Source organism: Triturus cristatus, chromosome 2_1, assembly GCF_964204655.1.
Source record: "Triturus cristatus chromosome 2_1, aTriCri1.1, whole genome shotgun sequence".
NCBI classification, from domain to species: Eukaryota; Metazoa; Chordata; class Amphibia; order Caudata; family Salamandridae; genus Triturus; species Triturus cristatus.
The window spans coordinates 1,088,971,094-1,088,998,632 of NC_140581.1; the positions used below are offsets into that span (position 1 = coordinate 1,088,971,094).

The window sequence follows — 27,539 nt, forward strand, 5'->3', positions numbered from 1 at the left end:
TAACAGAGATACCCCTACTACAGAACTGGAGTTACAGGTAAGAAACTACTCCTTCTGTAGTAGGGGATCTCTGTGTATAGTCATAATCTATGAATAGAATGGCAAGCCCATCCCAACCAACAAGAAGCGGTGGAGTAAGTCCAACCACCAACAAATCACTGTGCAAACAAATTCCTCAGCGAAGCCTGTCCAACCTGCACATCTGCCCTAGCATCAGAATCCAGGTAGTAATGCTTTGTAAACGTATGGACTGACTTCCAGGTGGCAGCCTTACAAATGTCCGCAATGGGAACATTCCTAAGCAAAGCGGTAGTAGCCGCCTTGCCTCTAGTCGAATGTGCCGTAGGCTTACCCCCCAATGTTTTATTAGCTTTTTGGTAACCAAGCTGGATACAGGAAACAATCCATCTGGAAATGGACTGCTTTGAGGTAGCTAAACCAGTTCTTACCGAACCATAATTAACAAACAGTTGATCCGACCTGCGGATATCTTTGGTCTTATCCAGGTAGAATTTCAACACCCTACGTACATCAAGTGAATGCAGAGATCTCTCCGCCGGAGAGGAAGGATGCTGAAAAAACGTAGGCAAAGTTATCATCTGATTCACATGGAAATCTGAGATTACCTTAGGCAAAAATTTAGGATGGGTACGCATCACTACTTTAGAAGCATGGAAAACAGTATACGGATCTTGACAACACAGAGCCTGAATCTCACTCACCCTCCTGGCCGATGTAATGGCCACAAGGAAGGCAGCCTTCCAAGGCAAGTGCTGCAACAAAGCCTTATGGATAGGCTCAAAAGGCTCCCTCATCAATCTAGATAACACCACATTCAATTCCCATGGTGGAGAAGGTCTTCTAACAGGGGGAAACACCTTACGCAAACCCTCCAAAAAATCCTTAATCACAGGGATTTGAAAAAATGAGGTTTGAGAAGGGCCCTTCCTATACGCAGTCAGAGCTGCGAGATGAACCTTAATAGACTGAAAATTAAGCCCAGACTGAGCTAACTGCAACAGATAAGGCAAAATAACATCTTCTTTACAGGATGTAGGGTCAAAGTCCTTTGCCTTGCACCACAAGCAGAACCTCTTCCACTTATAGGCGTAGGAAGTCCTCGTAGACGGTCTCTTAGCCTCTTTCAAGATCTCCATACAGTCCTGAGGCAGGTTCAAGTGTCCATACTGTACTAGCTCAGGAGCCATGCTGCCAAACTCAAGGACGAGAGATTGGGGTGAACCATCTGTCCTCCGAACTTCGTGAGAAGGTCCGGCCGACACGGCAGGCGTCGGTGCGGCCGAACAGACCGGTGAAGAAGGTCGGTGAACCACCATTGCCTCGGCCACTCCGGAGCGATCAGGATCATTCTGGCTCTGGATTGTGACAGCTTGATCAGCACCGCCGGGATCAGGGGAATGGGTGGAAAGGCGTAGAGAAAGCTGTTGGACCAGCTGATCCATAGGGCATTCCCCAGCGTCCCTGGTTGGTAGTACCTGGACGCAAAGTCGCGGCATTTGCTGTTTTCTGCCGTAGCGAACAGATCTATACCCGGAGTGCCCCACTCTGCGAAGACGTCTTAGCACGTCGTCGTTTAGCACCCACTCGTGGTTCTCTTGAACGAGCCTGCTGAGCGCGTCTGCTTGGGCATTCTGCACTCCCGGCAGATGGGTCGCCGTGATCGTCAGGTTCCTGGCCACCAGCCAGTTCCAGATCGCCTGTGCCTCCCGGGACAGGGTGCGTGAACGTGAGCCCCCCTGCTTGTTGAGGTAATACATGGTCGTAGTATTGTCCGTCTGCACCAGCAGGGAGTTCGTCCTGAAGGAGGGATGGAACGCCTTCAAGGCCAAGTGTACCGCTCTGAGTTCCAAAAAGTTGATATGGTAAGTCGTCTCCATCTGCGACCATATCCCCTGAATCTGAAGAGGGCCGAATGCGCTCCTCAGCCCTGGAGAGACGCATCGGTCACTATGGTCTGGACCGGAATATCCTTGTGAAAAGGAGTCCCCTTGCAGACATTCTCTGGGGCACACCACCATGTCAGAGACTGCTGAGCGTGTTGAGACAGCTGGATCTTGTCCTCCCAACGCCCTCGCCTCTGGTCCCATTGATTCTCCAGACATTCCTGTAGCGGCCTCATATGCAGACGTGCATTGGGGGTGAGAAAGATGCAAGAAGCCATCGACCCCAGTAAGGAAGACACCGTCCTCACCGTAGGAGAACGGGCTGAGATGAGATGCCGCGCCTTCCCACGGATCGATAAGCGTCTCTCCTCCGAAGGACACACGCTTGCGGTCAAGGTATTGACTGAGGCCCCCAAGTACTGGAGACACTGCACAGGGATCGGCACTGACTTCGACATGTTGATGTGCAGGCCCAGGCGATGCAGCAAGGCAGCTGTCCTGTTGAAATGGCACTGGGCTTCCTGGTAAGTGGACGCTTTGATCAACCAATCGTCCAGGTAAGGATACACAAACACCTTGGTCTTCCGCAGGTGTGCCGCGACCACCGCCATGCACTTGGAGAACGTCCGTGGTGCAGACTTCAGGCCAAACGGGAGTACTGAATACTGGTAATGGTTGTTGCCTACCAGAAACCTCAGGAACTTGCAATGCTTTGGTGCGATCGGCACATGAAAGTAAGCGTCCTGCAGATCTATGGCGCACAGCCAGTCTCCTCGATGCAACTGAGGGTAAATCTGATGCAGGGACAACATACGGAACTTTTCTCTGCGGATCCACTTGTTGGCTTGACACAGATCTAGAATAGGCCTGAACTCGTTCTTGTCCTTTTTTCTTACGAGAAAGAACCGTGAGTAGAGACCTCTTCCTTTTCGCTGCAAAGGAACCGCTTCTATCGCCCTCTTTTTTAACAGAACGTCTGCCTCCCGCTGGAGCTCCCTTACCATGTAGGAGGAGCGCACTGGTGGAATCTGTGGGGGCGGGCTGGTGAAACGAAGACAGTACCCATTGCAAACAATATTCAGCACCCACTTGTCCTGCGTTATTGTCCTCCACTCTGCCAGGTAGTGTTGAATACTTCCCCCCCACCGGAGCGGGTAACGGATGAGGGGGAAGTAACTTTTCAGGGCTTCGACCCGGCCGGGCCTTTGTTCCCCGCCGAGGACTGATGCTGGCCTCTGCCCCTCTGGCGCTTCTGAAAGGACTGCCTCGGGTACTGCTGCTGTTGCTGGGGCTGTTGTTGGTGGCCCGACTGACGCCCTTGGCCTCTCTGCTTGGCGTAGCGCCTGCCCGAGGATCGGAAGGACCTCCTCTGCTCCTTGGGCCTCTCCAGCCCCACCGCCTTCAGAGTTTCCGCCTCAGCCTTCATGCGGGCCATCTCGTCATCCGCATGTGACCCGAAGAACAAGTTACTAACCTTCGGTAACGATGTATCTGTAAGAAACATTAGTTAGTTAGATTCCTCACCTTAGAATATCCCCAGGCGTCAGACTGGATCCGGAAGATTTTTCGTCAGCAATACCCCTTGCGCGTCGCTAGGCGTCGTCTGCGGCTCCGCGTCCGTCGTCGGCGTCGTGCGCCGGGATGACGTCGTCGGAGTACTTAGACGCCGCCCTCGCGCGCTGACGTCAGTTCTTGTACATAGCCTTCCGCGCCAGGAACGCAGAGCCATGCAAAGACCGACACTGGTGCCAAAAATAAAATCTAGGGGCCTGAAAAGGATAACCTTAACCCTAGATGTCAGTTCGCAGAACGGGGAGGATGGGTGGGTCGGTGAGGAATCTAACTAACTAATGTTTCTTACAGATACATCGTTACCGAAGGTTAGTAACTTGTTCATCTGAAAGAAACACGTTAGTTAGATTCCTCACCTTAGAATAGATACCCAAGCAATACCATCCCCGGTGGTGGGTCTGCGAACCAAGATCACACCAGAAAGTCCTGGAGGACAGAACGGCCAAAGAAGCCATCCCTCCGGACTTGGCTGTCAAGGCAATAATGCCTGGCAAACGTGTGTAGCGAAGCCCACGTCGCCGCCTGACAGATGTCCTGCAAAGGGACTCCCCGTCCCAAGGCAGTAGTAGCCGCTGTGGCCCGAGTGGAGTGGGCGCGCAGCCCAACAGGAGGGTCCTTTTTAGCCAAGGAATAGCAGATTTTTATACACAAAACGACCCACCGAGAGATGGTCCGTTTGTGCACAGCTTTCCCCTTCTTAGCGCCCACGTACCCAACAAAAAGCTGGTCGTCCACCCGGAACTGTTTTGTGCGGTCCAGATAAAAGGAGAGCGCACGTTTTGGGTTCAGACGGTGGAGCCTCTCTTCCTCTTTGGAAGGATGCGGAGGCGGAAAGAAGGTGGGCAAGGTGACAGACTGCCCAAGGTGAAATGGAGTCACCACTTTAGGAAGAAAGGAGGGACGAGGCCGAAGGACAACCTTGTCCGGATGAACAGATAGAAAAGGAGGCTTTGAAGATAAAGCCTGGAGCTCACTCACCCGTCTAGCCGAGGTGATGGCTACCAGAAAAGCAGTCTTAAGAGTCAGAAGACGAAGAGGACAATTGTGAAGAGGCTCGAAGGGAGCGCACATCAGGAATGTCAATACCAGATTCAAGTCCCACTGAGGCATTACAAAAGGGACAGGAGGGAACGTGTGTGTAATGCCTTTGAGAAAGCGTGTAACCACAGGGGACTTGAAAAGAGATGGCTGATCAGGAAGCCGCAAGAAGGCGGAGATGGCAGCAAGATAACCTTTTAGGGTGCCCAGGGCAGAGCCCTGCCGGGCCAGAGAAAGAAGGAAGAGGAGAACCTCAGAAAGAGGGGCGGAAAGGGGATCCACAGCCTTTGCTGTGCACCATGCCACAAATTTGTTCCACCGGCAGGCGTATACCGACTTTGTGGAGGGACGCCTGGCTGCCAGAATGATATCACAGACTTCAGGAGGCAAGTCAAATGGCATCAACTGCCGCCGCTCAATCTCCACGCATGGAGGTGGAGGCTGGACAGGTTCGGGTGGAGGACCGTCCCCTGCTGCTGCGACAGAAGATCCTCCCGAAGGGGCAGACGTATCGGGGGATCGGTCAACAGACTGAGTAGCTCGGGATACCAGTATCTTCGTGCCCAATCCGGAGCCACCAAGATGACTTGGGCCCGGTCGTGCCTGATCTTCTTCAGCACTCTGGGCAGAAGTGGTATAGGCGGAAAGGCGTACAACAGACCGCAACTCCACTCGTGACGAAAAGCGTCGCCGAGCGAGTGCCGCCTTGGAAATTCCAACGCGCAGAACTGCTGACATTGCGCGTTCTCTTCGGTGGCGAATAGATCTAACCAAGGCTCTCCCCACTGCTGAAAGAGACCTTGCGCCACTTCGGAGTTCAGACGCCATTCGTGATCCATCATGCACCGGCGGCTGAGTTCGTCTGCTCTGGCGTTCAGAGAGCCCGCCAGATGTTGAACCACTAGGGTGACGCCCTGGTGTTCCAGCCATGTCCAGAGGCGCAGAGCCTCCTGACAAAGGGTCCACGACCCCACCCCGCCCTGTTTGTTGCAATACCACATGGCGGTGGTGTTGTCCGTGAACACCTGCACGACACTTCCCCTGACAGAGGGAAGGAAGGCTTTCAGTGCAAGCCGGATCGCTCTCAACTCCAACAGGTTGATGTGGAGACGAGACTCCGCCGGAGACCAGAGGCCTCTGATCTCCGCCTCTCCCATATGGCCACCCCAACCCAGGAGGGACGCATCCGTCACTACGACATGCTCCGGTTGGGGAAGGGAGAGGCTCTTGCCCTTGACCCACTCGCGGTCCGTGAGCCACCACTGCAACTGCTGTGCAGTGCCCTCCGAGATCAAGACATGGTCGGACAGGTTGCCGTGATGCTGGGCCCACTGAAACTTCAGGTCCCACTGCAGAGCCCGCATGCGCCGCCTGGCGTGATGCACTAGTAGGATGCAGGAGGCCATCAGCCCCAGAAGCCGCAACACTAGCCTGACCGAAACCCGGGATAGAGGCCGAAAGATGGGAATCAGGGCCTGTATATCCCGGACCCGCTGTTCCGGTGGATGGACCCGGAACTGCGCCGAATCGAGAACCGCTCCGATGAAGAGGAGCTTCTGAGAGGGACTCAGGTGTGACTTCGGCACGTTGATGGAAAACCCCAGCAAATGCAGGAGATCCGCCGTAGTCTGGAGGTGGGAGACGACTGCCTGGGGCGAGCCCGCCTTCAACAACCAGTCGTCGAGATAGGGGAAGACTGGGACCCCTGATCTGCGCAGATGAGCTGCGACCACCGCCATCACTTTCGTGAACACCCGAGGGGCACTGGTGAGGCCGAAGGGGAGCACGGTAAACTGAAAGTGCTCTTGGCCCACCGTGAACCGCAGGTAACGCCGGTGGGCCGGCAGGACGGGGATATGGAAATATGCGTCCTGCAAGTCCAACGCTACCATCCAGTCTCCAGGGTCTAGGGCAGCTAAAACCTGAGCCAACGTTAGCATCTTGAACCTTTCCTTTCGGAGGAAGGCATTGACGTTCCGGAGGTCCAAGATAGGGCGCAGGCCCCCCTTGCCCTTCTTGGGAACCAGAAAGTAGTGGGAATAACAACCACGACCTACTTCTGGACTCGGAACGCGCTCGACGGCCCCCTTGGCCAAGAGAGCCGAAACTTCCTCGCGGAGAAGATCCAAATGATCCCCCGAGATACGGTGGTGCTGCGGTGGCATGGCTGGAGGGGTCGTCTCGAAGGGGAGGGAGTAGCCCCTTCGGACGATTTGCAGCACCCACCTGTCCGATGTTATGGACCGCCAGTGGAGCAGGTGATGGCGAACTCTGCCGCCCACTGGCGTGGTATGGGCCTGAAAGCTCGGACTAGGAAGGCTTTGAGGCGGATGCTGCCGGGGTGGATGTGGGCTGACCACGTCGGCCTCCATTTCCGCCACGGCGGAAGCCACGTCCGCGACCGCGCGCAGGTTGGTTCTGCGGCTGGTGGCTTTGCGGACGTGAGGAGGCGCCCCTTCCTTGGCCACGAAAGGGGCGAAAAGCGGAGGTGTGCGCCCGCGGAGCCGAGAGGCCCAAGGACTTGGCCGTAGCCCGGGAGTCCTTAAAGCGGTTCAGCGCACTGTCCGCCTTCTCACCAAACAGGCGAGTGCCATCAAAGGGCATGTCCATGAGGGTGTTCTGGACATCCCCGGAAAATGACGTGGACCGCATCCAGGCGTGGCGGCGGAGCGCCACCGTGGTGGAAATCGCCCGACCTAGCGAGTCCGTGGTGTCAAGCCCACATCTTATGGCGTGCCGTGCTGCATCCCTCCCATCGGCCAAAGCCTGGGTAAGACGCGTCCGGACCTCCTCCGGACACAGGGGCAGCACGTCCTCCACCGTATCCCACAGGGAATGGGAATAACGGTCCAAGAGACAGGCGGTATTTAAGGACCGCAGGCCCAAACTAAGGGACGAGAACAGTTTCTTGCCAAACTGCTCGAGTCTCTTGGAATCCCGGTCCGGCGGAGCGGTCGGGAAGGAGGATTGGGAAGTAGAGGCCTGGATAACCAGACTCTCGGGAGTGGGGTGTTGGGACAGGAAACTGGGGTCGCCCGGAGCAGGGCGGTGGCGCCTGGCAACGTTCCTATCCACAGGAGGAACTGTGGAGGGCTTGGACCAGGTGCCCTGCAGAACGTCAGTGAGGGCCTCGTTGAACGGCAGCAGAGGCTCAGTGGAGCTTGCTGAGGTTTGAAGCACCTCAGTGAGGATGTTGGTCCTCACAGCCACGGCAGGCAACTCGAGCCCAAGGGCCTCAGCCGCCTTGCGCAGCACCACAGAAAATGCTGCACCCTCCTCCGAAGCCACGGTCGGAGGAGAAGTGAATCCAGCGTCTGGCGAAGTGTCCAGCCCGCTGGCCTCCCCCAGTTCATCTGCCCAGTCCTGATAAAGCTGTGACTGAACAGCCAGAGGGTCCTCGAACCCCTCCCAGTCGCCCCCTTCTTCCGATTCCTGATAAACAGGGGAATGATCGGAACCGGACTGTAGAGATGGTAGGTCTCAAGCGGCGTCGGATGCGGCGTCGGCGGACGCCGTGCCGGCGTCGGGTCCGGATGAGGGCTAAACCGGGGCGTCGGCATCACAGGCGTCGGCGTCGGTGGCGCCGGTGACGGCGTCGGTGGTTCAGGCGTCGGCGCCGGTGGAGGAGTGACAAGGTCAACCGGCGTCGACTGGGGCCCAGGCAAGGGCCCCGCGGGGACCTGCGGCGTCGAGACCGGAGTCGTCGACGGCGCCGGGGCCGGAGCCGCCGGCACGCGAGGTCGCCCAGTCGAGTCCGCGGGGCCCGAAGGCGCGCCAGCGGGTGTCGACGGCGGGGCCAGGCTCCTCATGGCCGAGAGGAAGGCACTGATCTCCGCCGGCGCCGCGTCAGCCCCAGGGACCGGAAGGTATGGGGGCGGACGTGGCGCCTGCGGCTCCGCCGGAGCCGCGGGGGTGGAACCACTTGGACCCTCGGCCGAGTCGCGCGACCGGCGAGGGGAGTCCGAAGAGCGATGTCGCCGCTTGGACTTCTTAGAGTGTCGAGACTTACCCGACGACTTGGAGCCCGACGAGCGATGGTGGCGTCGGCTAGGGCTCCGCGAGCGATCCTTGGACCTCCTCCTGGACCGGGATCGCGCACGACGCGGAGCCGAGTGGCGAAGCTCGAGAAGCTTGCGGGACCGCTCCCGCCTAGCCTTCGAAGTCAGGGCCTGACAGTCGTTGCACGACTCCGCGTCGTGGTCGAGGCCTAAGCAGTAGAGGCACCGGCGGTGGTGATCGGTCACCGACATCAGTCGATGACATTCTTCGCAAGCCTTGAACCCAGGCATCCTACCGGCACCAGATGTCGACAGACAAGGATCAAAAATGATCAAAAAGATTTAGTCAAAAAAGACTAAAAGGGGTAGCTCTCCCGGATCTGCGCTTACTGGCGCGGAAAAAAGAAGAACTGACGTCAGCGCGCGAGGGCGGCGTCTAAGTACTCCGACGACGTCATCCCGGCGCACGACGCCGACGACGGACGCGGAGCCGCAGACGACGCCTAGCGACGCGCAAGGGGTATTGCTGACGAAAAATCTTCCGGATCCAGTCTGACGCCTGGGGATATTCTAAGGTGAGGAATCTAACTAACGTGTTTCTTTCAGATCAGCGTTGTGCCAGAGAATGGTAAATTGGCGATCTTCTGCTGCGCTTCAGGCTTGAGCGGGGTCAGCCGCAGCCAGGAATGCCTCCTCATGTGTATGCCGTGGCAGTACCCATGGGCCGCCAGCAGCGACACATCCCCCGCCGCACTGATGATCTGATTAGAGACCATCATGCCCTCGTTCAGCACCTCCTGAAAGTCCTCCCTCTTGTCTCTAGGCAGGGAGGCAGCGAACTGTTGCAGGGAGTCCCAAAGAGAGTTGTCATAGCGCCCCAACAGAGCGTAGGCGCTAGCGGCCTTGATCGTAGTGGCCGACGTGGAGCACATCCTCCTCCCCAAGGAGTCCATTTTGCGACTCTCCTTATCCGGAGGAGCCGTGGATGAAGGCGTCGTAGAGTGTTGCTTACGAGCCGCCGCCACGATAACAGAATCCGGTGGAGGATCCACTCTTGAGGAACGCCGGGTCCGAGTCAGGAGTCCTGTACTTTTTTTAGCAGTCTCGAGGGCGCCGGTTTCACCACGGCCGGCGTCAAGAACACCTCCATTGCAGGTTCCTCCAACCCCGGAACCAACGGGAGGAGGGGGCGCGACAGATGAGCCTTATGCAAAGTCTCAAAGATCACAGAAGTAGTGGGAATAGGGGTAGTGACTGATATCCCCAACTTCGCAGCCCCTCTCATCAGCACCTCCTGGAACGTGGCAATGTCATCCACCGGCGAGACGCGGGTAGGAGGCGTCTCCGACAGCGAGGGCGAAAACCGGCCAGCCCCAGAAGAGTACGTGCCCCTCGAGCCTCTGGAACGAGACCGATACCTCCGTCGTCCATGTCCAGAGCGAGTGGACGATCTGCGCCTACTCCGTGATCGCCTGCGAGAGCGAGATCTCTGCCTGTGAGGAACCCTCGGGGGCGGTGGCTGTGGCGGCAATGTAGGCAGCTGAGGCACGGGCAGAGGCAGCGGAGGAGGGGGCGGAGGGAGAGGAGGAGGAGGAGGAGGAGGAGGAGGAGGAGGAGGAGGAGGAAGGGCAGGCACCGGTGGAGGCGCCGGTGGAAGGTCGGGCACAGGAGGCAGAGGCGGCTGCTGGGTATGCAGCGGGGACAGATGTTCCGAAGCCCCATCACTCCTAGCAGGCGAGCCCCCACCAGAAATGTCCGGGCTCGCGGCCACTCTCCTCTTCTTGGCGGGCCTGTCCCGCGTGGAAGCCACCGACGGGGAACGTCCGCGTCTCCCCGATCCCCGACTGGAGATCGTAATCACTGAGGACGTGTTCCCCGATGTCTGACGTCGAACTGTACGTCGACCTCGTCCGGCGTCTCTTAGCCCTCGACGTCGAGCGTCCTCTCGACGTCGAACCACGCCTCGACCTCCGTCGCCTCGACGTCGACTTCTGCCTCGACGTCGACTTCTGCCTCGACGTCGACTTCTGCCTCGACGTCGACTTCTGCCTCGACGTCGACTTCTGCCTCGACGTCGACTTCTGCCTCGACGTCGACTTCTGCCTCGACGTCGACTTCTGCCTCGACGTCGACTTCTGCCTCGACGTCGACTTCTGCCTCGACGTCGACTTCTGCCTCGACGTCGACTTCTGCCTCGACGTCGACTTCTGCCTCGACGTCGACTTCTGCCTCGACGTCGACTTCTGCCTCGACGTCGACTTCTGCCTCGACGTCGACTTCTGCCTCGACGTCGACTTCTGCCTCGACGTCGACTTCTGCCTCGACGTCGACTTCTGCCTCGACGTCGACTTCTGCCTCGACGTCGACTTCTGCCTCGACGTCGACTTCTGCCTCGACGTCGACTTCTGCCTCGACGTCGACTTCTGCCTCGACGTCGACTTCTGCCTCGACGTCGACTTCTGCCTCGACGTCGACTTCTGCCTCGACGTCGACTTCTGCCTCGACGTCGACTTCTGCCTCGACGTCGACTTCTGCCTCGACGTCGACTTCTGCCTCGACGTCGACTTCTGCCTCGACGTCGACTTCTGCCTCGACGTCGACTTCTGCCTCGACGTCGACTTCTGCCTCGACGTCGACTTCTGCCTCGACGTCGACTTCTGCCTCGACGTCGACTTCTGCCTCGACGTCGACTTCTGCCTCGACGTCGACTTCTGCCTCGACGTCGACTTCTGCCTCGACGTCGACTTCTGCCTCGACGTCGACTTCTGCCTCGACGTCGACTTCTGCCTCGACGTCGACTTCTGCCTCGACGTCGACTTCTGCCTCGACGTCGACTTCTGCCTCGACGTCGACTTCTGCCTCGACGTCGACTTCTGCCTCGACGTCGGCGACCTGTGCCTCGACGTCGGCGACCTGTGCCTCGACGTCGGCGACCTGTGCCTCGACGTCGGCGACCTGTGCCTCGACGTCGGCGACCTGTGCCTCGGCGTCGGCGACCTGTGCCTCGGCGACCTGTGCCTCGACGTCGGCGACCTGTGCCTCGACGTCGGCGACCTGTGCCTCGACGTCGGCGACCTGTGCCTCGACGTCGGCGACCTGTGCCTCGACGGCGACCTGTGCCTCGACGGCGACCTGTGCCTCGACGGCGACCTGTGCCTCGACGGTGACGTGTGCCTCGACGGCGATCGTCTCCGCCTGGTCGGCGGGCGCCGGGATCTCGGCGTCGACTCCGTCAGCGTCGAGCCGTGGGTCGACGGCGAAGGTGGCGAGTGAAGTCCATGGGGCTCGGTACGAAGTCGATGTGTTGTTGACGTCGACCGTGACACCTGCGACGGCGACCCGGTCCCGGGTCTCGCCGGCCCCTACCTCGACGTCGAACGCCGAGGCTGCCGCGACCCAGAGCCCTGGATCGACGGCGAACATACCGGTGCCTTCTCTCTCGACGCCGTCGCCTTCGACGTCGAACGCGACCTACCAGCCGGTAGGTGCCGTTTCTGCTCCCTGCTCTGCCCGGAGGTCCCTCCAGGGGCTGAAGCATGGGCGGAGGAGGGGGAATGAGACCCTCCATGCCCCGAAGTCCCACCGGTCCTCTGCTGCTCCTGTCCCTGAAGGCGAATCTTCTCCCTGTCCCTCAGGGTCCTCTTAGAAAAGGTTTTGCAGATGGCACATGTAGCTGGGACATGTGAGGGCGACAAGCAGAGGATACACACATCATGTGGGTCCGTCTTAGCCTTTTTCCTCCCACACTCAGGGCAGTTATCGAACAAAGCCATGCTAAGAGTGGGCCAAAACTGCTCCAGATTGCAGGCAGTAGTAGACAAAGGCTCTAGACGTCGAATGAAAACACTATTTATCCAAAAAATCCAATTTAAATCAAGTAAACCACCCAAAAGGGTAGAGCTCAAGCTCCAGGGTCCTGCTAGCAGGAGCCGGAAAAAAGAACTGAAAGTAACTTGTGTTGGCTGTGCATCCTGGGATACCGGGGGTCTCTGGAGAGTTTCTTAAAGGCACGGTATCCCTTTAGCAGACACATAATGACAGCCTATAGGGCTTGTCTGTCCACCCCTTCCTCTCTATTGTTTAAAGTGATTTTGGTGAAGGGAGTGTGTGATAATAAAGGAACATGTCAAATGTGAATAAAGGTGACATTTCAACTTTATTTTGGCTGTTGTGTTCACTTCAGAGGAAGTGCTGGCCAGTGCAGCCTTGGTGTGATTAGGCTGTATTATTTTGTCTGTCTCTTAAGTGTCTTTGCAGGTTTGCAAATGCGGGACAGCTTAAGAGATATTTTTGATTGCTCCGGGGTCCCCGCACATGGGCGGGGATTATTCATAGATTATGACTATACACAGAGATCCCCTACTACAGAAGTTTGGTATCAAACTTCTCAGCACATTAAACCCACACTGATGCCAGTGTGGGATTTAATGTACCCAGCATCCCAGAGAGCATCTTAGAGGTGTCCCCTGAAACCTAACCTACGAATCCACGTCTGCTCTGAGGCTGCCACCCAGCAGACATGTTGCTGGACCCCAGGGTAGGAGAGCCCTCTGCACCCAGCTGCCCTGGCAGTGAAAACTCTACACCTTCCTACTTCCCCACTTGCCCTAAGTGACCAGGAGCCCAGCTCCCACAGCCGCGTGGCTTGCCAGACAGCAGCCACCAAACAAGGCTCCCCTATCCCTCATAGGATAACATTGGGCCTAACTCTCTCTGCACCCGGCCGCCCTAGAGTCGCTGAGGGTGAACCAACTGTACCTACCTGACCCTGGGGGACCCCTAAGTCTATGCCCAGAACTTCAACTCTGCCAGTCGAGTACTTACCCTTAAACCGATAACTCTATTTTCCTCATAGGGTAACATTGACTGGCATTTCCCTGAAATTTCATCTAAGTGTGGACTTTTCAAATCTTAAAATATTCACCAAAAATCAGCAGAGTAACGAAAACGAAATTACTCACCTGCTCTTAGGTGAGCTCCCAGTGCTGGATCTTGGTGCCCAGCACTGACTCTAAAAAATACTTACAACTGTACTTACCCGTAACCCAATTTTCTTCCATAGGAAATCATTGACTGTTTTTCTTCTGTCAATTTCTGTAATCTTTAAATATTCTTTACAAATCGTATAATATCTGAAAACGTAATTACTTACCTGTTTTGGCTAAAGGTCCCAGTACTGAGTCTAGGCACCCGGTACTGGATTACAAAAGTAACGAGAACATACTGTACCTGCAACTGGAATTTTCTTCCATAGGGAATCATTGACTGTTTTCTCTGAAATATTTTCGAAGTGTCAACTTTTAAAATCGCTAAATATTGTTTAAAAATCATTACAGTAATTAAGTCGACTTTCATCACTTGATTCTGAGTACTGACCCAGGACTGAATCTAGGATCCAGTCCTGGAATTCCAAAAGTAATCCAAAAAGTAAACGGTTGCAAATAACTTGACATTTCCATTGAGCTCAATGCATTGTTGTGTTTAAAATAGAGTTGCCTATTGCAACCACTTGTAACTGTTTACAAAAGTCAATTGCAGATTGCTAAAGTTTTTATATGAAACATCTCGTTCTGAGAAAGTATATTTTAAATCCAAGTGTTGGTTCTAAAATAAAACAAGCATATATTTTTTATATATAAACCATTGGCCTAGGTTCCAGTTATTGAGTGTGTGAGACCATTTGGTGACTGAGAGTGAACAACAAATGCTTTACACTGCCCTCTGGTACTGCCTTACTGCTCGACCAAGCTACCACTTTAGAGAGTAAGGTTATATCTAACTTTAGCCTCTGCCAAACCTCTGGGGACTGTGGACTCCGTACACCCTGTACCTATTTGGGAACAGTATATACAGAGCCACTTTCTCACAAGGGTGGCACTCTGGGGGGAATTATTCTTTTAAGGCCTTCCATGAAGGCTTTAATGGCAGGTACTCGAAAGAGTGATAGATGTTGCCTGTTTTGTAGGTAAGCTGCTGTGGCTGTGAGGTGTAGCCGAATGGACGTATAGGCTAGATTGCACCTTTGAAGGTGGAGTAAGTATCCTATGACTTGTTGAATGGACACAGCTAGTGAAATGATGGTATTGTTATGACAATAGATAACAAAACGTTTCCACTTGGCGGAGTAGCACGCTCTAGTGGTAGGGCGTCTAGCTTCCTAGATGACGTTCATACAGTCAGGAGGGAGATTCAGGTATCCGAATTCTAGGATTTCAGGAGCCAGATCGCAAGGTTGAGCTGAGCTGGGTCTGGGTGTCTGATCTCTCCATGGTTCTGGGTTAAGAGGTGTGGAGAGAGGCGTAATTTTTGATGTGGTACTACCGATAGTTCCAGTAGTGTGGTGTACCAGGGTTGTCTGGCCCAAGTTGGCGCTACTAATATTAGTGAGGGAGTGCTGTTGTATTTTGCGCACTACTAATGCAATTAGTGGGAGAGGCGGAAATGCGTACGCAAATCTGCCTGACCAGTTCATCCATATTGCATTGCCCTTGGACAATGGGTGTGGGTATCTGGCGGCTAAGCTTGGGCATTTTTTGTTTTCGTGAGTGGCGAAGAGGTCTATCTGTGGATGCCCCACATTTGAAAGTATGGGTGAAGAACTTGCGGGTGAAGTTCCCACTCGTGAAGTTGTTCTGTTTGTCTGCTGAGTAGATCTGCTATAGTGTTTTGTGTTCTTGGGACATGCTGGGCTAGGAGAAAGATTTTCCGGGGTATGGCCCATCTCCATATGCTCTGTGCTAATTGAGAGAGCTGTGGAGAGTGTGTCCCGCCTAGTTTTTGAATATAATACATGGCTGTCATGTTGTCTGTGCGGATCAGGTCTGCTTTGCCCAAAATTTGTGTCTGAAAGGATTTTAGGGCTAGGAAGATCGCTAGTAACTCCAGGTGATTGATATGAAGTAGCTTCTGTTGAGGTGATCACTTGCCTTGCACGGTGAAATGTAATAGATGAGCTCCCCAGCCGGAGAGCGATGCGTCTGTTGTTCGTACTACCTGTGGATCCGGGTCCAGGAACGGTCGACCTTTGGAAAGGTTTGTGGTAGTTCACCACTGCAGAGAGCGATGGGTACGACCGTCTACCAACACCAGATCTGTTAATTGACCCTGGGCCTGGTTCCATTGGTGCGCCAAGCACTCTTGGAGAGGACGCATCTGGAGTCTTGCATGAGGTACTATGAAGATGCAAGAGGCCATCATCCCTATTAGTTGCATGAACACCCGAGCTGGAAGGGGGTGTTGTGCTATAAATTTTGCGCGCAGAGCCTGGATGCTTGCAATCCTGGGAGGATTGGGGTAGGCGAGCGCTTTTGAGGTGTCTATAGTGGCACCTAGATATTGTTTTATGTGGGATGGGTGAAGATGGGACTTTTCGTGGTTTACCGTGAAGCCCAGATGATGAAGCAGCTGGATGGTGGTGTGTGTGTGTGTTGTACACACTGATTGTATGAACTGGCTTTTATTAGCCAGTCGTCTAGGTAAGGGAAGACGTGAATGTGTTATCTTTGCAGATGTGCTGCCACCACTGCTAGGCACTTGTGACTCCGAACGGGAGCACTTTGAATTGGTAGTGGTGGCCGTCCACTACGAATCTGAGGTACTTCCTGTGGGCTTTGTGTACTGGATTGTGGAAGTAAACATCTTTTAGGTCCAAAGTGGAGGAAGTCGTTTTGGGAAAGTAGCGGAAGTATCTGCTGAAGCGTTACCATATGAAAATGGTCTGAGTTTGTATGTGTTTAGGGGGCGAAGGTCTAGGATGGGCCGTAGAGTTTCGTCCCTTTTTAGTATAAGAAAATTCAAGGAGTAGACCCCCATATGTTGTTGGTTGGTTGGGACATGTTCTATTGCCTCTTTGTCTAGGAGGGAGATTACCTCCGGCTTGAGTAGCCGTCGATGTTCTGGTGACATCGGGAGTTGTCTGGGTGGAATGTTTGGGGGGGTAGATGTTAGTTCTAGGCAGTAGCCTGACCGAATTATTTGTGTTACCCATTTGTCTGAGGTGATGGTAGTCCAGACCGGAAGGAAATGTTGGAGTCTGCCCCCGACAGGAGTGTGATGGTCTGGGGGAAGTGGAGGGAAGTCATTGGGGAGGTGCGGTGGCAGAGCGGGCGGTATTTGTTTTGCCTCTGCCTTTGTTATTGTTGCCCCTGTAGCCGCCTCTTTGGTAACCCCTTGTAAACGCGACTGAATAGGGGATTTGTATGCAGTGGAAGCGGAGTCTGAGGAGTAGCCTCTGGAGGTGCTCCGAAAGGAAGAGCGGCGAAAGGAGTGTCTGGAAGGGTGAGATTGTAAGGCTCCCATGGATTTTGCCGTGTCCGTGTCCTTTTTCATTTTCTCCAGGGCGTCATCCACTTTGGGGCCAAACAGGTGTTCCTGGTCAAAGGGATGGTTAAGGATGGAGGCTTGTATCTCTAGTTTAAAACCGGATATCCTTAGCCAGGCATGGCGGCGGTGAAGGACACTAGTATTGATAGCCCTAGAGGCTGTGTCTGCTGCGTCTAAGGCACAACGTATGGAGGTATTAGTAATGGTTTTGCCCTCCTGAATAAGTTTGTTGGCCCTAGCTTTATATTTATCAGGGAGACGGTTCATTATGGCTTCCAATTCGTCATAATGGGCCCTGTCATATCTGGTGAGTAGCGCCTGTGTATTGGCGATACGCCATATGTTGGCAGCTTGGAATGCAGTACACTTGCCAGATGCATCCAAGAGTTTAGACTGTGTCAGGTGGTGGTGCTTCGCCTGATGCCTGGGAGTTGGCCCTTTTACGTGCGGTGGAGACTACTAGAGAATCTAGTGGTGCAGGCCCTCTAATGTAGGAGGGAACTGTAGGGTCAGATTTGTATTTCTTCTCGATGCGCGGGTTAATGACCCTGGCTCTGACTGGGTCCTTAAAGACCTCTGGCGCATGCTTTATAACTCCTTTGAGCATAGGCAATATGGAGGTGGTCCTATGTGTCTTGTCAAATGTATCTAGGAGGAAATCCTCCTCCACGGGGTCGGTGTGTAGATCTACCCCGTGATAGTGTGCCGCCCTGTGCAATAGGTGGTTGAACCCCAATGAGTCTTCTGGTGGAGAAGGTCTGGAAGGGTAAAGATCGTCCTGTGGGACGTTAGGGGCATCAGGGACATCAGGGACATTATAATCGTCCCATGGGTCTGGGGATCCTGTGGGGGTGGGGTCCCCTGTAGGTAGATCTTGGGGTGCATCCCCTATATCGTCATATGGATCCCCCTGATTATCATCATCCGGAGACGGAGTTGGGAAATTATGAGGTGGGGGTGGAGAGGGCGGTGGAGGAGGAGAAGGTATTCTGAAAGGGGAGGTAGCAGAGTCCATCCTCTTTGGGGGTGGAGGCGGAGCCGGTTTCTCTAACTGTCTCTTTTTGATAGAGAGCATTAAATGTCTAGTTTTGGGATCCTTGGTTAAAGCTTTTTTTAAGGTATCCAGTGTAAAAAGTTCTGGTGAGGCTGGTTGGTCTGTCGGCATCGGGCCGTTGGTTTCTTTTTTTTTTCTGTGCCGGTTCGCTGTTTGGAACCATGCTTCGGAAATTCCGGTTGTTTGGTAGGCGCCGAGATGGGTTTTGGCTTCGAAGTGTCAGTGCCGGCGGCCTTGTGTGCTTTGGTGGGTACCGAAGGTGGTGTCGGTACGGAAGAGCTGGTTTTTTTTGGTGCCGGCGAGGGTGTGTGTGTGTGTGTGTGTGTGGGGGGGGGGGGGAGATTAGTACTCACAACCCTCTGTGCCGGAGTGATGTCCTCCACATCTGAGTCGTCGGCTTCGGAGGCGCTGACGAGTCCCTCGTCGGTGTGAGGCTGTTCTGGAGCGTCGACGCCTTCTCCGAAGATGTCGTCCGGAATCGTTGTCGAGGAGTGTGCCATGGTTCTTCTGGCTCTTCGGTCTCGAATAGTCTTTTTGGACCGGAAGGACTTACACTCCGGACAGTCTCGAGCCTCGTGTTCAGGGGAGAGGCTGAGATTGAATACCTCGTGGAGATCGGTGTGGGGGAATTTGGACCCACAGAGGGCACTTTTTAAATGGAGTCCTTTCCATTAGCCAGGACCGGAGCTTGGGTAGGCCCGAAGGCCGCCATCGACGACTGGAACCGAAGGTCTGTGCCGTTGAGAAGTCGAAGTCGCGTCGAGTAGGGAGATCGCGTTCGAAACAATACCGCGAATTGGAGTGAGGATTGCGCGTCGATCGTCGAACTGGAAGCTGTTCGGAACCGGAGCGCAAAGATTACATCCGAGCCCGATGGCGGAAAAAAACAATCTGAGGATGGAGCCGAAGCCCATGCGCAATACGATCCAAGGGAGGAGTCACCCAACTCGTGACTTCCAAAGACTTTCCAAGAGGAAAAACAAACTGCAAACATCCGGGCCCAATCTATGCACAAGTGTGTAATCTGCAGCTCATATGCCTCGAACATATATATTCTACATTATATTAATTTTGTTGTTTAATTCTTTAAACCTTTAAAAAGCACATTATATATGTTTTTTACATGAAACAAAATTAATTCAATTCCAAAGCATTACATAAATTACTGAACAAATGAAATAAAAAAATGGAACAAATGGCATTTACAAAAAATATAAAATTGTATAAAAAAAATACAAGCACATAATATAAAAATGAAATGTATAAACAAATATTAATAACAAAAATATTTAATATTATGAAATGTATTTGAGTCTGGTGGTAATACATACACAAAACACACTTCAGTCTGTGCAACAAAAGGGGAAGTGTTGACTTCAGCGGGTTAAAATTTACTATTCCAGCTCCAGTATGTGCAACAGTAGGGAAACCATTGGACTTCGGGGGGTGGGTTAAATTTACTCTTCCCACATGATGTTTAAAATATTTATGAGTTTATGTCAGGCACAACAAAGAATTTTTAAGATGGATCTGCAAAAAAAGTAAATTGCAGAGGGACACTTAATAACTAATACATAGATGTGAAATCTACTCACCTTGGCTCGGTGTTCCACATTTGCTTTCCTATCAAGGAGTAGGCTGACCACTTCAGTTCTTCCTTGAAAACAGGCTAAAGTAAGTGCTGTGTTCCTGTTAGTTTCTATTTGTGCATTGATGTCTGAGCCCATGTCCAATAACAGCTTCACTGCAGCAGTGTGGCCATTCATAGCTGCCAACATTAAAGGAGAAATACCCAACTTGCTACCAGTTCTGAGGGAAAGAAAAATATATTTTTTTTTAAAACAATATACTTTCTCAGTGAACAAAACTGAATTTCCTTTACATTACTCTCTGAAGTAAGAGGGAGAAAAGTTTGTGGTTAGTCCTGACAGCTGAAAGGGAATGAAACAGAAGGCTACTTTGATAACTGTAAAATAGATGTCAACTGGGGGTAGTAGCATATGCCCTGGTTTGCCGTTTGGTAGCTCTGGCATGGCCCTTAGAAATTCCATGGTATCAGGACTCACAAAGGCAGTGGCAAGACATTAACTTATACCAGCGTTCGAGAGTCACATCTATTTTTGTATTTATCCACATCTTGCTCTTCCTCACATCCACAGCAGCAACCTATTTTTGTATTTATCCACATCTTGCTCTTCCTCACATCCAAAGCAGGAAATAAGAGGGTGAAGAGATGCTAATTAAGAGAGACATAATTCCTGTGTGACATCAAAGGGAGTTTCACATTAACCCAACAAACCCAAGCACTTTGGTGAATTGACTTGTATACTATGTCAGTTGACTTATTTACTATGTACAGGAATAGAATTAGAAGGAATGTAATCAATAGGTTGTAGGTGTGCAAGACTCAAGTAAACGAATATAAGAATGTCTTCCAAGGAAACACTGCATATTAATATATTAATTCCCAAAAACCTGCGCTAATTTAGATTGAGAAAAGCACTGATTTTTCTAACTGCAGCTGGGTGAAGATGAAGAAAATTAAACTTACCTGGAATTGATCTCTGCCCCTGCATTCAGCAAAATTTTGATGATATTCACATAGCCACCAGATGCAGCCAAGCTGAGAGGAGTGTAATCCGAAACATTTCTGTGCTCCTTGTTTGCCCCTCTAGCCAAGAGTAGCTCCACTACCTGTAATGAAAAATATTGATATTTTATTAGATGGAGATAGATGTCCCTTGCTAATTCTTATTTATTGTATCACTCCGCCATTTAGTGATTGGGTCCATCATTTCAAAGAGCTTTTAACATTTTTAACATTGACCGTGGATGTCGGTGTCATAAATTTCTCCATAAGAGTAAAAATCCAAAATAGCATACATGCTTAGATATGTTTACTTAAGGAAAATTGCTTCGGATCAAGCAATAGTTTAAAAAATGATCTACATTGTAATTAGGCATTTGCTGTTCAAACAAATGGAGCAGTTAACACTTTAAGCAAGTCTACAGCCGACAGCAATTTTTAGTGTGCAAAGGCAAGATATAACACAGCATACATAAATACTCAGACTGCATAAATAAATGTTCAGTGCATATAAAAATATTAGGAGGAAAAAAAGGAAATGTGACCCATACGTGCTCCCAAATCTGTCACAGAAGGACTCTTTGGAACTAACTGGGAAAAGAATGGTACAGTAAGAAATTATTAGTGGGAAGCAAAGTCCTCTTTAGTGAAACAGATTATGTAGTAATGCTTAACACACTGAAGATTCTGCTTCTGTGTTCAAGTCCAGGCACTAGAGCTTAGTGATAGTGTGCCTGATTTTCCATAAAGCAGCTTGCCATATGTGTAGCAGCGGATCTACCATAGAGTACTACTGTCACGGACATGCTTCTGGTGGCATATGCATTCACCATACCAACCACAGGTGCTTAATCTTTGACAAAAAGTGGCACAGGCAATGCCCTGTTCAGACAAGAGTTGCCCATGCTTGGGCACCCAAAAGAGATGAAAAATGTATTGCATATTCATAGAACCTTCTTTCTGTTCAAGTAAAATTTGATGCACCAGCAAAAAATCTAGCGAGTTTACTGCCACATTGATACTGAGGTATTTGGAACTAAAGACCAGAAAACTACTGGTTCATTTAAATGGAAGGCCAAAAGTACCTTTGTATGAATTCTGAGTTAATGTGCAAGGAGACAATCTTTCATGTAACGCAAGAACAGTTCCTTTACATCGAAAGCATACATCTCTCCTACTCTACTTGCTGGTTCCCAGAGAGATGTCTGAGATCTGTCTTATTAATGTGTTTGACGTGTGGAAGCATTAACTTGCTGAGTAGCATGTTCATTTCTCAAGGCTTTGGCAGAAAAGAACAAGTTACTTATCTTCGGTAACGCTTTTTCTGGTAGATTCAGTTTCTGCCTGTGGATTCCTCACCTTCTCAATTACCCCAATGCGCAGCATTCCATATGAAGATCTAGTTGGCGTGCTGAGGTCAGTTCCAGACATTTTTTACGGTGCCTTCGAGGCGAACGGGTGAACCGACAACATATTCACTAGTATACGAAACCAATTTAAGCTGGAAATTCCAAAATATAGACATTTCCTAGTGATAAGTATCACATTATTCCAATTATTACAACAATAAAATACATAAATTACATGTCAATGATTTTTTGGTATAAATAGTCAGGCAATGGGAAGACGGGTGGGTCAGTGAGGAATCCACAGGCAGATACTGTATCCACCAGAAAAAGAGTTACCGAAGGTAAGTAACTTGTTCTTCTAATGGATATATCTGCCTGTGGATTCCTCACCTTTTGAATTGAATCCCAAAGCAGTCCCACTCCTGGCGGAGGGTGCCTGTCTACCTTTACCAAAAAAATCTTGTAGCACAGAACGTGCAAAGTGTCTATGCCTCATCACCTCCTAGTCTAAGTAAAAATGCTTTGCGAAAGAGTGGAGGGAGGCTCAAGTTGCAGCTTTGCATATGTCTACAACAGGGACACATCTAGCTAAAGTTGAAAAGAAGACTTATCTCTGGTGAAGTTAGCTTGAATAACTTCATGAGGCTCCTTCTTGACAAAGACGTAGCAGATCTTGAAACAGAGGATGATCAACCTGGACAGCGTTCTTTTGTGGACAGCCCTGCCCTTCATCTTGCCCACACATCCGATGAAGAGTTAGTCGTCCAACCTGAAGTCCTTCGTCCTGTTCAGGTAGAAACTTACCTCCCTCTTAGGGTCCAGGCCGTGAAGTCTCCTCCTCCTTAGAAGGGTGAAAGGGAGAATAAAATGTAGGTAAAGTAATAGATTGCCCTAGGTGGAAGGGAGTGACGACCTTAGGCAGGAAAGCAGCTCTGGTCCTAAGAACCATCTTATCCGCATGAAATGAGGTGAATGGAGGCATAGAGCTAAGAGCCTGCAGATCACTCACTCTCCTGGTGGAAGTGATTGCAATCCGAAATATTGTCTTAAACGCCAAGAGTCTCAAAGAACAACTATGAAAGAGTTCAAAGGGAGACCCCATCAAGAAAGTGAGAACTAAACTCAAATCCCACTGAGGCATGATAAAGGGAGTGGCGGCAAACCTACTGGTGAGACCCTTAATGAATCTCACAACTATGGGAGATTTGAATAAAGAGGGTTAATCTGGTAAACAGAGAAAAGCCGAAGAGTAGCCCTTAACTGTAGCTACTGCACAACCCTGTTGCGCTAGGGAAAGAGAGAAGCTCAGAGTATCAGACAAACAGGCTCGCAAGGAATCAACTGATCTCTCTCCTCACCCTTTAGCAAACCTGGCCCACCGACCAGAATAGTCAGATGTGGTGGATTATCTTCTGACTGTTAAAATAACATACACAACTTTCAGAGGGAGTGAGAAAGAGCTCAGGTTGCCCCGTTCAATCTAAAGGCATGAAGGTGCAAGCTCTGGAGGTGGGGGTGTAGAACCTGCCACTGCGAGAGGAGGTCCGCCCTGAGAGGGAGACGGAGCAGAGGGTGCGATGAGCAGTAAATGAGGTCGGTGGACGACACCCTTATTGGCCAATCTGGGGCGATCAATAGGACTTGGGCCTGGTATTGGTAAATCTTCCTCAGAACTCAAGGAATCAAAGTTATGGGAGGAAGTGTGTAAAGGAGCTGGGAGCCCCAATCTAACGGAAAACGTCCCCCAATGCTCCCCGCATCGGATACTGGAGCCTGCAGAACAATGGGCAGTGCAGGTCCTCGTGAGTGGCAAACCGGTCCAACCGAGGAAACCTCCCACATCCTGAAAATATGACATATCACCTCCGGATGGAGATACCACCGAGTACTGCCAACTGAGACTGACTGCATGCACATTCAGCACTCCAGCCAGATGATTTGCAGTAACGCAAATCTGATGGTCCTGAACCCAGGGCCAGAGTCGCAGAGCCTCTTTGCAGAGACGATACAACCCCACTCCTGTTTGTTGATGTTCCACATCGCGGAAGTGTTGTCCGGATCTGAATCAACTGAACGCAAAGTGAGGTAAGAAAGGCGTTGAGAGCCAAACGTATCATCTGGAAAACAAAGAACTTTGACCTCCAGATCCCCCAGGTGAGCTCCCCACCCTAAACAGGAGGCATCCGTCATTACTGTGGCCCCCAGTGGAGGAGATTGAAACGGCTTCACTTGAGACAGGCTGTCCACTCCATAATAGAAAGCTCCGCTGCAGTGTCTCTGGAGATTCTGACCACCTCCTTGAGATCTCCATTGTGTTGAAACCACTGCCTGCGGAGGCACCACTGGAGGGCCCACATGTGCCAGCGTGCATGGTTGACCAACAGTATGCAGGAAGCGAACAGACCGAGCAGGCGTAAGACCTTCAGGACTGGGACAACCGTTCCACTGTGAAAGAGTGGAATCATAGCCTAGATGTCTTGACTTATCTGCAGAGGTGGGAAGGCACGACTCACAGTACTGTCCAGTACTGCCCCTATGAACAGGATGCGCTTAGAGGGCACCTGGTGAGATTTGGGTATGTTTATTGAAAAACCCAGGTCAAACAACAGATGCGTTGTCTTTTGCAAATGATGCAGCACCATCTCTGTTAACTTTGCTTTGAGCAGCCTGTCGCCCAGATAGGAGAAAACCGGAATCCCCAATCTTCTGAGATGTGCTGCTACCACCGCCATCACCTTTGTGAAGACCCAAGGTGCTGAAGTAAGACTGAATAGAAGGACAGCAAACTGGTAGTGTTGGGACCCCACCGTAAAACGGTGATACTACCAATGCAACTTCAGGATGGGAATGTGAAAATATGCATCCTGCAAATCAATCAACACTATCTAGTCGTCTTGCTGCAATGCCAGAAGAACCTGAGCTAGGGTCAATATCTTGAACTTTTCCTGCTTGACGTAAAAATTCAAGATCCTGAGGTCAAAATCGTCCTCAGCGTGCAATCCTTTTTGGGAATCAGGAAGTACAGAGAGTAGCATCCCTGACCCTTTACTGCTCCAGAACCACCTCTATTGCACCTTTCTGAAGTAAAGTTAGAACATCCTGCTGCAGTAGCAACAGGTGGTCCTCTGAGCACCAACACTGGCGAGGAGGGAAACTCCCATAAGGGAAGGGCATACCCATTTTCCAAGAGATCCAACACCCAGAGAGCTGAAGTAACAGACCTCCAATTTCGTAGAAAATGCAACACCAATCCTCCTACGGGACCTACATGCTCTAGGATGGCGGAGCTACAGCTTCTTCCCTGTGGTAGTGGAGGAGGAGGTTGTTGCTTGGTGCCAAGCTGTGCCACACAGACGACCTCTACCTTTTTCTCTGTATGACCTATATAGAGGGTTCGCCTGTTGCTGCTGTTGTGACTACTGTTTTGCTCGAAAGGATGAAGTCCTGCCAAAACCGCGAAATCTGCAGTACCCAAAACCCCTGGGGTGGGACTGGAGACCCAATGATCTCGCTGTAGCTCTACTATCTTTAAAGCGCTGTAGCACTGAGTCCGCTTTGGCACCAAAAAGACGAGAGCCGTCAAAAGGCAAGTCCAACAGTGTGGCCTGTAAATCCAGTGAAGGTGAAAATCCACACCCCCTTAGCCAGGCTTGCCTCCTGGTTTCAAAAGAAGAACCCATTACTCAAGTGACAGAGTGCGCAGTATCAAGTCCTGATTGAATGACCTGACAGGCCGCAGCTTGGGTATCAGATAGTACCAACGCAAAATGGCCCTGAACATCCCGCGGAAGCTTAGGGAGCACCTCCTTTGCTGAGTCCATCAGAGCATGGATATAGCAACCCAGCAGGCATGTCGCATTTGTTGATTTCAGAGCCATACTGGCCGAGGAAGACACTTTCTTTGCAAATTGCTCCATCCTTTTAGATTCTCAATCTGCAGGCATGGATGGGAAAGAGCCCGCAGAGTGTTTAGAGGAGCATGATGCCTTAACTACATAAACTCTCAGGAGACCGGTGTGTGGAAAGGAAAGCAGGATCTCCTGAGGCCACCTTATACCTCCTTGCCACCGATTTGGACACCGCAGGGGAGAGTCTTTGGCTCCTGCCACACCTCCAAGTTTGGTTCAGTCAAAGCCTCATTAAAAAGAAGCAGAGGTTACGAAACAGAAGGGGAATGAAGCACCTCCGTTAAAATGTTAGATTTGAGCTCAGTAGTAGGCAATGGAAAATTCAGCAGATCCGCTGTCTTCCTTATTACAGAGTGATATGAAAAAACCTCTTGTGCTGGAAGGCCTTTTGGTGAGGAGAGCTCCCATTCAGGTGATGTGTCCAGTCCACTAGCCTCCTTTAGGCCCTCAAACTCTTGTACAGGTTCAACAATCTCACCCTCTTCAGCCTCCTCCGGCTGCTCTTGATATTCTTCCTCTTCGAGCACCCTTTATGCTTCCCTTTTGGATCTCATCCTAGAGGCCGGCGTCCGAGGCGACAAATGCAGCACCGATGACTTCGGGACCGGCGTCAGTGGAGGCTCCACAGGAATAGTAGAAGATGGCGGACAAGGATAAGTAGGCGCTTAACCGGAGCCAGAAGGCGCCGGAGAAGAACCATCCAACGGCACTCCTCCCTCCAGGGACTGCACGGGCGTCGAGAACATCGGCGTCGGGGGAGGCCAACTCCCTAGAACCATTGGCATAACAGCCATGAAAGGTGCATGAGAGAACTTGGGTGGCAAACCACCAAGGGAGTAGGTAAACGGTCCCATGGGGCCAACCGACGCACCAGGCGGGTTACCCGCTCTGGCAAACATGCCAAACATTGCATTTAGGAAATGCGACAGATCCGTACCTGGAGCCGGAAAGGCTGGATATCCTGGATCCAGTATTGCCGGTTCTGAGACCGCTCGAGGAGGAAGTCTAATTGTCTCCGGTTGCAGCACCGGAGACCCTGGAGCCAGGGGGACGGAGTGGCCGGAGGCGAAGGCCTCACTTCTCTGGGTGTCTGTGAGCCTCTCGAAGTCGGAGACTGAGCAGGAGTCACCTGAGGAGAAGGGGGAAGGAGAGACTTCATCTTTGCAGTGACATCAGAGAACCGGAGACCCCGACTTCCATGTTTCATCCTTCCTTCGATGATCGACGTATACGTCCATGGCACCAATTCTTTTTATGCTTCATCGATGACTGAGGCATGCGGAGTCGGCGACTTGGATCTCGACCTCCTTGGGCACCTTTTCTGCTTTTGCGCCTTGGCCATAAACTGCTTGGCCTCCCTTTCCTTTAGGGCCTTCGCGTCCATGCGCCTGCATGACAAACATACCTCGACGCCATGATCCGACTGAAGGCACTATAAACAATCCTCCTGGGGGTCAGTAATCGACATATGACCCCCACATTCCCTGCATGGCTTAAAACCGAACTTCTTCTGGGTAGCCATGATCACTGCTACAATTACAGGTAGAGCCTTCACCAAAGAAACTCCCAGAAATGGAGAGCCCTGGAAAAAACAGTTAAATATCGACGGTGTGGAAAAAAGGGAACTGAAACCAGCACACAGACTAGGTCTTCTTATGGCTCAGATGAAGTCATGCTGAGTAGCGTGCAGAGCCGTTCCATTGTGACCTCCTTGTCAACGTAGGAGAGCTATAGAGAAATGTTTGTGGAATGCTGCGCATTGGGTTAATTCAAAAGGTGAGGAATCCACAGGCAGATGTATCCATCA

General features: G+C 51.8%; 1 protein-coding gene across 12 annotated transcripts in view; it reads right to left on the reverse strand.

The window, feature by feature from the left end:
• Nucleotides 1-27,539, reverse strand: part of ANKRD17 (ankyrin repeat domain 17) — a 1,008,651-nt gene that overhangs the window by 488,889 nt on the left and 492,223 nt on the right. For all 12 annotated transcript variants that reach the window (XM_085636371.1, XM_085636340.1, XM_085636333.1 and 9 more), the window contains 2 exons: nt 20,440-20,582; nt 19,484-19,697 (listed from right to left, as the gene is read on the reverse strand). In XM_085636371.1, the coding sequence (XP_085492497.1) occupies nt 19,484-19,697; nt 20,440-20,582 (357 nt within the window). The remainder of the gene's footprint in view (nt 1-19,483; nt 19,698-20,439; nt 20,583-27,539) is intronic.